Source organism: Rhamphochromis longiceps, linkage group LG15, assembly GCF_057381845.1.
Source record: "Rhamphochromis longiceps isolate RC_006_pf linkage group LG15, R_longiceps_female_GT1.1, whole genome shotgun sequence".
In the NCBI taxonomy this organism is placed as follows: domain Eukaryota; kingdom Metazoa; phylum Chordata; class Actinopteri; order Cichliformes; family Cichlidae; genus Rhamphochromis; species Rhamphochromis longiceps.
Window position 1 is genome coordinate 20,995,188 of NC_140571.1, and position 10,568 is coordinate 21,005,755.

At 38.7% G+C, this 10,568-nt stretch overlaps 1 protein-coding gene across 1 annotated transcript; it reads right to left on the reverse strand.

Moving 5' to 3' along the window:
* Positions 1-217: 217 nt before the first annotated feature.
* Positions 218-9,236, reverse strand: unc93a (unc-93 homolog A). The gene is made up of 8 exons (XM_085382067.1): positions 8,984-9,236; positions 6,117-6,298; positions 5,700-5,929; positions 3,274-3,399; positions 2,909-3,120; positions 1,991-2,126; positions 1,739-1,870; positions 218-987 (listed from the first exon to the last, which is right to left on the reverse strand). The coding sequence occupies exons 1-8, from the start codon at positions 9,071-9,073 to the stop codon at positions 701-703; spliced, it is 1,395 nt and encodes a 464-aa protein (XP_085238193.1). The 5' UTR covers positions 9,074-9,236; the 3' UTR covers positions 218-700.
* Positions 9,237-10,568: the final 1,332 nt, after the last annotated feature.

The following is a 10,568-nucleotide window of genomic DNA, read 5'->3' on the forward strand; positions in this document are numbered from 1 at the left end:
TGCAGAGCTTCTGTGCTGGACTTTAGTCTCTCCAGGACCTCAGGGGCTGACAGTGGTCGTTGACCATTTCGTCCAGCTCACTCTAATGAATCAGTGAGTGTTGTGTTGAATGCTGTTTGTGTGGCAACATCTCTCTGTCCTATTTCTTCCTTAACGTCTACAAAGTTATATGAACTTTACAACATTGGCAACTGTTAAAATAACAATTTAATCTGGTATTTTTCAAACATCTCACAGGTATGATTTCACTTAATCGCGGTATATAGTAGAATAGCTTACGAAAACAGGAAATGATACTGCTCTGTGTGCGATCACTGGTCACATCCTGGTCACACAGCAGCCGTAAATGACAATAGAAAAAGGCAGTAAAATAAAGTGGATAAGATTGCACGCACACATTGCTCAACATTTAGCCGACATAGATACTGAAGACTGAAGCACGTGAATGATGACAACAGTACAGTGCCAACCAAACAAAATGTTTCAAACAAAGCTGGCCTTATTAAAAAAAATTAAGTTTTTTTTTTTTTAAAAGCAAGACATTACAGTTTGTGTTGCTTTACCACAAGGAAGAAAAGAGCAAAGTCAATGTCTGGTAAAGTTCAACAGACGTGGGCTTATTGCTTACTGCACCTCTACAATCACATCATGCGTTTACAATGACATTCATTCAACAGGAGGCATGCTGCACTTTGTGTCTCTACAAGTGTGTCTGGCAGACGATGTCGTCACTTGCTTTGATGACTTCTTTGTGATTTTGGTAGTCTCCTTCTTGAATGGGTTTCGTTGGATGCTTGTGTTCATGGTACTCCACTATCGGGTAAGTGATGGCGGTGACCACCAGCACGGCCAGCACGATGTACAGTTTATACTCCAGGCATAAGAACGTGCTGTAGGCGAAGGCGATGACAAAACCCAACGACTCCCACATCCGGTAGTTTGCAAACGCCGCCTCTTTTTCCCGCGGGAAGAGGATGCCGTAAAGAGCTGTGAGACAAGGGGGTAGGTGCGCCAAGAGAAGGTAATTAAGTCCAGGTAATAAAGGTAGTGACTGCCAGTAAGGCTTATGGCCTTTATTTCTACCTGCAATTGCTTCTGCAGCTGTAAATGTCTTTTTGGACTGGTTTTAAACTCCTGTGTCGTCAGGTCATGTTACAGAGTAACGCCGGGGTAATGTAACAAATTACTGTCTCCAATGAGTAATTAAGTAATTTACTGCGTTACATTTAAGAAAAATAACACGTTTTATTTAACACTTTACTTTTTTTGAGTAATGACCCTTATGGCACTTATAACAATGGATTTAGTTTCTATGTCTGAAGAGCAAAGACAACATACAGTGTTTTAAATAGCCCACAGGGGGCGTAACCTGTGTGTGCAGAAGGACTTTAAATCCTATGAAAGTCTCGAGGAAAACCACCTTCTGACTGAGCCTGTAAACACTTTCCTGGTAAGTCACGCTTGTGAGTCATACTGAAGGAATTTTAAAGTTCCTTTTGTTACCATCTCTGTCTCCACAGAAAATTTAGTTTACACTGGTTTAAGGTTCACGGTTTCAGAGTGCACACTGCAAAGCAGCATCTCAGGGGAGAGCCAGCAACAGCATGTTATCTTGATGGGGAGATCTGCTAGATTCTTGCTCATTTTAAGCTTAAATTTGAGTTTTTTTAACTAAAAAAAATCCTAATTTCTGGGTGTACCTGTTAGTTGCCTCAGGTGGGCTGATTGGGTTTCTTACCATTAGTCTGGGTTTGCCAGATAGCATCTGACAAACCCCACAGAGCAGGAAACACAAAAAACACAACAAGCTGGTCACGATGAGGCCTCCAGTACAAAAGAGCAATGATGCAGCTCAAGTTCGTCAGTGCAGCTGAAAGTGGAAAGGAAAATAAGAAAAGAGGCACGAAATGTATTAATACAAACATCAACAACAAAACAAAAACAGCAGTGAACGGTCTTTAATTATTGTATTTTGTTAAAAAGGTTATACCCAGGGCAAAGAGTGGAGCTCTTCCAGTGTGCTGGGCGAGTCTCCCAAAGAGAATTGAACAAAGGGAATTGGAAGCTCCAAAACACATCATTACAAAACCAACATAATGGATCCCCAAAGCACAAGTCACATAGTTCTGCGAAGAAACACAGCAGACATTTATAAGGCCTCACGTCTTATCATTATTGCTGTTGACAAAATTGGTAACACCTGGATAAGCAGTGGGCTGTTTTCAAAGAAGTGTTAGTTCAGAGGAATGAATGGCTTTCCCAGGGCAAATTAGCATCAGAACAAACTACAAGGCTTCTGGAACGATGTTCTTTGGAGAGATGAAACCAAAGAGGAAACCTTTGGGCATAATGTCCGCTATCACGTTTGGTGAAAACCAAATACAAAACATCAGCACAAACACCTCATACGAAATGTGAAGCACGGTGGTGGAGTGGTAATGATTCTGGCTTGTTTTGCAGACACAGGACTTGGGCACAACGCAGTCATGTATACTGAAGTACTCTTGAGTCAAATGTGATGGCATCTACCTGACAGATAAACTAGGCTGAAATTGTGTCATGCAACGGACCAATAATGCCAAGGACAGAAGCAAATCTACAACTAAATGGTTAAAAAAGAAAAGAATCAACGTGCACAATCAAAGTCAGACCCCAACCCAGGTCAGTGTTGCTGACTTCAGTTAATTGGAGATAATGTATCTGTATTCAGGAGTGGGACCACACCTCCCTTCACACCCCTTCTGGTTTTCCATCAATATATGACCCCCCCTAAGTCAAGCTGTACTGCGCTAATAATGAAAAGATCTAAAAAATTAGGCTAATATATCAAATCCTTTTATTTAACTATATGACTTAATGAAAACTGCACTAACACCTGAAAGCCTTCATCTTTTGGAGCAGTCCTTACCTTGGTGTACTCCCCTGAAAGGAAGCTCTGTTCAAAGCCGCTGTACATGGTGAGTGGGATGAGCGTCACCAGCCTCCAGTCCTTCAGGAGCCTGAATGTTGCCAAGAACGTGTGGCAAAACGGCTGCTGGCTGCCACGAAACTCGCTGGCCTGCTCACGGTCGATGTTGTCCAGAAACACGGCCACGATCAGGATGGCCAGCACACCCACGCCTGCCACACACAAAGAACAGTGATTCAGAAGACAGCTGCAATATGTTAGTCGCACCTTCGCGAGCGGTTGTGTGGTTATATAATTTCTTTGCTTCAAAGTTTGGCTGATTACTGATTAGCTAACACCCTCATTCAGGTGATTGGAAACTTTACCGATGTAGCTTCCGACGAGCGTCCACACCAGTTTCTGCTCAGGCCTTGTGGTGTTCCCATAAGCAGTGACATTAAGGCCGCAGTCGGCTGCTCCACAGCTTTCCAGCTGCTCCTGTGGGATGTCAACTGTCAGAAAAATATACAATTTGTTTAAGCGAATATATCACGACCAACAGAAAGAATGCAGAGAGAAACATGATACAGTTGCGGTTTTTGTTTTGTTTGCACTTTGCTAAAAATAATAATAATATTCGCCCTTTCTGTTCATCAAGGATGATTCAGTGTTACCTTACAATGTAAAGCTCTTTAAGGCAGCTGTTAAATTTAAACCCACAGCTGAAGCGTGACCGTAAAATCACGTTTTCCTTGTTTATTTGCCGCGCATGCTAAGAACACGTGCGGGTGAAGTAAGAGGCACATTTTATAGCCCAGCTTTTACACGCTCACTGTAGCCCTTGAAACATCACAGTCACGCCTTTTCTTGACCTTGTGATGTTTTCTACCAAGGTCAAGGAGACGGCGCTAGAAAAAGGTGAATGTCTGACCCACGCTCACTGGTTCATTCTGCATATGCAGCCTTGTCAGCTGTCAGATTGTCTGTTTGCACTCAGTTTGTCCTCCTCTTGTTCCTCACGCCCCCCTTTGATTCATGTTTTGTTTGGAGTCAGTATATCCCTGTTTTCTTTAACTTTTTTCCTTATCTGTTTGCAGGGCTCAGACACTAAAATCTTTACTTTTTTATTTGATCTAACTCAGTCCAGTGTCCCTAAAATACCAATGTTACAAAAAATCTCTCAATTTTTTGTACTGGAAGTGTGTTGGATTGTAGTGGACACTTGGAATTGTCGTATCGATGAGAATTCTGTTGAAAATTGTTGGTAGAACGGCCAAGTTTACTTATTTTAGTCGATCAGCACGTTTAAACTGTAAAACTATAAAGATTTTGTTGCTGATAGTTTCGTTTAAAAACGTTTATATCTAAACAGTGTCCCAAAGTAAGACGGAAATAAAACTGAAATAAATGTCTCTGTGGAGTCATTCTTCCAAGAAAGTCTCCTTTTAAACTGATAAGCAGAGAGTATTGACGCCATAAAGTAACATACTGCATACCTGGGAACTTTAAACACACCTTTTCTCATACTGTCCTTAAATTGAACCATAAAATGATTGGACCTTGTTCAGTGATGAGCTGAAGCTGGCAGCAACACAAGGCATCGTTTTAATATGTTAACTATGTTTCTTTAAGCAAGTTTTTCACGACTGAGCCAAGTGTCCTCTTTTTTGGAAATTAAAATATGGTCACCCTACTTAAGCTAAACTTGTCAAATCTGAGTTTGTAAAAGATTTTTAAACCTGCTTTTACATCTTTTTAAACTCTAAAAGTCAAACAAGTTTTGAGGGCTTTGACTGTTTCTTGCAGGCGCAGCAGCCTCGACACAAACTGAGTTTATACACAAGTACCTGAAGAAAAGACTTGCTAGTGTAAAACTCAGATATGCAGGGCTACCTGCTGTGGTGACCCAATTTTTTGTTTGTTTGTTTGTTTGTTTATCACTGTAAATTGTGATTTTTAATGATTGTAAGTCAAGCCAATCACCAGGCTAACATTTGTTGCTAAGCTGCCTCTTCTCCTTACACTCCTAAATGTTACATCAGTGAAAATCTTCACTCATTTCCAGTATTTTTTTATTCCTGAACTCTCTTATAGTAGCTTTGCATGAGTCACATTAAAGGACAATCACAAGCGGTTTTGAACAGTATACTGAAAGGGTCACTTTAGTGAAACCTGTTTTTTATTTCCTTGAAAAAAAAAAGGTAGAGTAACAGACTTTGAGGTACACCGTGTCTCCGATGTGTTACCTAATCAGCAGTGGCATTTAAGCGGCTGTGCACAGTGGATCAGCTGCTGTAGGTGCCGTGATTTAGTAACATGTCAGAGTCTCTAGAAATAATTTCCAGTCCAAAGCCAGAGGGAGATGTCACTGTAGTGACGTCTATCCTTTATATATGGTCTATGGTTCAGCTCTGAGAAAAAAAATAGCAAAGCTGTGTTTGTTTTTTAATAGAAACATGTCATTTGTTATTTGTAATGGCGGTTTAATACTGCAGGCTTTGTATATGGAGCAATGCCGATAGGCTTGCCCATCGAATGAGAGAAAATACTTCATAAATAATACTTTCAAATACTTGAAACCCCACTGCACACGTACAACATTTCAATGATAAATAAGGAAAATGTGCAAAGTGTTGCACGCTGTTTTCAAGCTTACTACTGAGGAATTAAACTTACTGGTATAAACAAATAAAACTGCGCACTGCAACCCCAAAAAGTTAACATTGTACAACTTTCAATGCACAATTAATGAGGCAATTAAACCAGTCCTGGTTCAATTTAATCAAAATGTGACCACTTTTCTGCTGCCTACCAATAGCTGTGTCCTGTCCAAAGATGAGGGAAGACATCAGGTTTCCCCAAACAGCGGAAGACTGAAAGATGAAAAAGAAGATGCCGAAATAGTAGTTGATCACGTCAGAGCCTTTTTTGTTGTCTTTGGCGGCCTGCATGTTCCCAGATATGGTCAGGTAGGTGCATTTAGCCGACCACAGAGGAGAGCCACCCAACCCCAGGATCACGGAGGTGGGGATGAGAGTGTACCTGTGTGAGAAAGCAACACTTGGTCTCAGCTTCAAGACTTTTTATTAGCCAATGAGGTTATTGGACAAGACGTGTTGCAGTTGGGTATCCTATTACAAAAATAATCTTTAATAACAGACATTAAAAAATTAGAACCCCAATTAGCCTCATTCATTTATTGTTTTTAATTGATTGTCTGGTTGATTACCATCCTGGGAAGAGGTTTCCCAACGAGTAGGACACGTAGCAGGCCATGCTAACCACAATGGTCCATTTACAGCCCAGGTTTTTGATCATGATGGGAGGGAGAAACATGGAGGAGATGATGATGGAGGCGTAGACGACGCTCAGAGAGGCCACGCCCATCCCCTCCGCTGCATTCAGACTGCTCTGCACAGAGAGCAGAAACACTAGAAGTGTTGATCAGAGGTTCAATGTTATGAAGTCGACTGCACTATAATCAAAACAAAACAGTTTTTTCTAAAAGTAGACAAATTTGAGTATTTTTTTATATGCTCAAAATATTTTTATATATAGTGAGCCGGCGGATTTACACACAGAATAAGTGTTTAAAATTCGTGCTTGGACTTTTGAGTGATGTAAGGATTGCACATAATGCAGCACTGTTTATAAATAGGGATGTTTCAGCTTTGCTATGTAGCCCAATCTATGTCTTATAAGCTTTGGGAAACACTTTGAATTAATATTACTGTTACACTGACCTACATACTGATAATTACATAATAATTACACAATATCAGCATCAGTGTTTAAAGCAAGTTGATCATTAAAGGTGGCAATATTGGTGTAATATTATGTAAACACTGATTGTGATTTGAAAGTTAATTAGATTTCATTCATGATTCTATTTGTATAAAATATTTATATATTAACCTTCCTGCCTTCTTGGGACCTTTTTGTGCCACTGCTATGTGTTAAATGGCTGCCATTTCCACTGTGTTCAGTGGAATATAACCAAACTTGCCACAGGATAGTTTTTACCTGTCAATGTTAATATTCCAGTGTGAATTCCTTAAATCAGCCTAAAATGGCTGAGCAGCAGAAATCCCCACACCCATCACCCTGGGGACCATTTTCTGCCCATTGACTTCCATTATAAACGCTATTTTTCAACCCCAAATTATCATCATATGATTTTATTTTTTCTTCTTTTCTTGGATGTCAATGAAGACTCAGGGCCTTGAAGTTTTAATTTTTAAATTGCAAAAAAAATGCAAAAAAAATAATGGCAGGTCAAAATGTATGTTGGTGCCAATCTTTGGTCCATCTAAAGGCCTACTTATAATGACAATCACATATTACTTCAACTGGTTTTTTGTGGAAATATTTAGTTTCGTTTTTTGGTTTTTGGGGCTTATAACACAGGGCGCTCATGTAATAACACTGGGATTTGAAGGGTTAAAACAACGAAAATATAATTAAAACTTTACATGAATATTTCAGGGAGAAGTAGTTTTACAAGGTTGGCTAATTTAAAGTGGAATAAAATATGGATATATGGTCTTTTTATGGCGTGGCTGAGAATGGTCCCTAGGGTGATGGGTGTGAGTTTTTTAAAGGATGGCAGGAGGGTTAAAAAAAAAAAACACCCAGCACGCCCCTGCGGGCGGTTTATCCTTCAAGCTCGGGTCCTCTACCAGAGGCCTGGGAGCTTGAGGGTCCTGCGCAGTATCTTAGCTGTTCCCAGGACTGCGCTCTTCTGGACAGAGATCTCCGATGTTATTCCCGGGATCTGCTGGAGCCACTCGCCTAGCTTGGGAGTCACCGCACCTAGTGCTCCGATTACCACGGAGCACTATATATATGTATATATATATATATATATATATATATATATATATATATATATATATATATATATATATATATATACAGTTTTAAAGTAAAGTGTAAATTATATATATATATATATATATATATATATATATATATATATATATATATATATATATATATATATATATATATATATATATATATATATATATGATTATGATTTATGCCACGTGCTTATAACTGTCAAGTTTTTTTTAATTTTATCTAGAGTACTTCTAGTGTGTGCACAGATAATTATGTTTAAAGTAAACAGAAAACTGTTTAATTTACACTTTACTTTAAAACTGTCCAGCTCTCAACATACGACAGAAATATGGAATTTTTGTAGATATATATGTACGGATGTGAAAGTTTTTATAGTTTATAACAGTACAAATAAAAATTTGAAATGTTTTGGTTTTTGCTCACATCATTTTTATAGATAGAAAATCCTATTTTTATGTTAAAAATACAAAGAAAGTTCTGTTACTTTACACAACTAATACAGTAATTGCAATTGCAGTTGTGGTATTACAAATAAATTACCATATCTTATTTGCATTTTTATTTGTATTTTAAAATAATTACATTTTTTTTCATTGTCTTTATTTTTATTTTTATTTTCGAGCTCAACAGACTGGCGGCATGTCCAGAGTGTACCGTGCCTCTCGCCCTATGGCAGCTGGTAGAGGATGGATGAATGGATTGTCATTATTATAATATTAGTAGTAGTAGTAGTGATAGTAGTAGTATCAATATATTATGAGTTATGCGTGCATGTGGAAATACAGAAATGAAAAGATTTTTCCAAATTAATCATACATGTGAAGAGTGTGAAGTTTTACCGGGAAAAGGAAAAAAACTACAATTATTAGCATACTATGTGCACCATTAATATTATACCAATATTTATATTTGTTAGTACCATTGTATTGTTCAGTTGTGATATAATAGTCAAGAAAATAACAAATTAATCCAGAATGGATTACTGGCATCATTTGTTGACTATAGGTATGCAATGTATTTAACATCTCATAGTCAGTTAGTATGAATACATTCTTCGAAGCTCCAATAATGATTGAATGAAATCCGGCGCTGACTGACAAACATGACCGGTAATTATTGACATATGGAAAACTTGTAAAGTAAATTATTCCTTGGTCCTTTCAACTGTGGAAGGAAAAATCACTCCTTTTTTTCCCTCCTTAACAAGCAGTAAATTGTAAATCTTCCACCTACCTGCAAACTCTGCAGACCTCCATAAGCCGTGAACAGGGACAGAAACCCAATTGAGACCACCAGCACATTCTTGAAGTTGCGGCTGATCATGGCTGCTTCTTTAAAAGTATATTTAACAAAACAAAAAACCTTCTCAGAGCATTAACCTTTAAAAACAAAAAACAAAGAAAAAGAAGCTGTTAGGTTTTTGTATTTTGTTTTGTTTTTTAGATTCGTGGCTTCATGCAGCAGCTGCACAGAGTGAAGTCAGAGGTCGCTCACTGCTGAAGGTATTTCTGATAAACCTTTACACTGGAAATAACTGAGAACAAAGTCCAGCCCTCTTTCTGTCACACACATACGCCCATACACCCACGCATTACGCATGTTTTTGCAGACAACTATATATTGCATTTCTTATCATGTTGGCCTCAAAATATGGTGCAATTTGCTCACATATCAAGCTCATATATCAGACTGCCCTTCTTTAAATCCTGCACTTTCTCTGAGTCATCGCACATGTTTTGCCTGTAATTGTTGATCATTACTACTTTAAAGCTTCATTCTTCTCACTCAACCCCTCTTCCTCCTTCTTTTTAGTTCCTTTTAAGATTTTGAATCCAGACTCCTTGTGTGTACTTACACCATGCATACATACAGGAGCAGTGACCACAGAGCAAAGGTTTACAGTGTGTTACCTCTCATTCTTTACTTTTATGAACGTACAAGACATCTTTTGCTTTTCACAGCATGACAGCTTGTTGTTGTTGTTTTTTTAAACAGAAAACACAGGGACACCGCAGTCCCCTCTGTTATCTCAGCTGTACCCAAAGAGAAATAAATTCCAAACCAGCCAGTGAGTGCACGCAGATCATTTAATTTGTGTAGCTTTTGGTGAAGTTTTTTGTGACTTGTGATGGTCAAAAAGCTGCTTCACTGCGTCGGGGCTGATTTGACGAATGAAACTTCTGTCTATATTATCTGGTGTTTATTTAAAGCTATCAGAAGGGATGGCAGATTACAGGTGGAACAGTTTGAGACTAATCATATGAGCCAACTCTAAGAAACAGCTGTTTGAAACTCTTCATATCTCTACAGATAAAGTGTTGGGTGGTGTTGGCCTAATGAGGACAGATGTAGGTCACACACAGCACTGCACAGACCTGGAGCTTTTTCACTGCCTATTGGATATCGGGCTGTCATGGCTTAGATATTGGGACTTGTCTGGCTTTGTCCTAATTTAAACGGGTTTTTCAACCGTTCTGATTTGCCTGAAGGACTTCCTGCAGTGTGTGTTTGGTTTTGTTTCTAATATTTTAAGGTCCTCAATACACAATACAATACACATACACACACAAAAACATTATTATAAAATGTTTGGGAAAAAGCTTGGCTTGGTTAAAAAGGGCCCAGTTTAGATCAAAATAGACCTTTTCTCCAGGCCTTATGCCAGGTGGCGACAGCTGTGTCTACAACAAGACTTGTGATCCTATAGAAGTCTGCGAGAACGCGGCTTTCTGTCTTTGTAAACACTTTAATGCTGAGTTTATGGGCTCAGTCACTCGTTTTGGAGCATGCTGAATAAAAAATGTTTGTTTTGAAAATC

Coding starts and splice junctions, on each gene's coding strand:
- unc93a (XM_085382067.1), bottom strand. CDS start 9,073: ATGATCAGCCGCAACTTCAAGAATGTGCTGGTGGTCTCAATTGGGTTT. Junction 3,400..5,699: donor TGGACAGGACACAGCTATTG/GTAGGCAGCAGA, acceptor TTTTTCTGACAG/TTGACATCCCACAGGAGCAG. Junction 1,871..1,990: donor AGCTCCACTCTTTGCCCTGG/GTATAACCTTTT, acceptor TTCCACTTTCAG/CTGCACTGACGAACTTGAGC.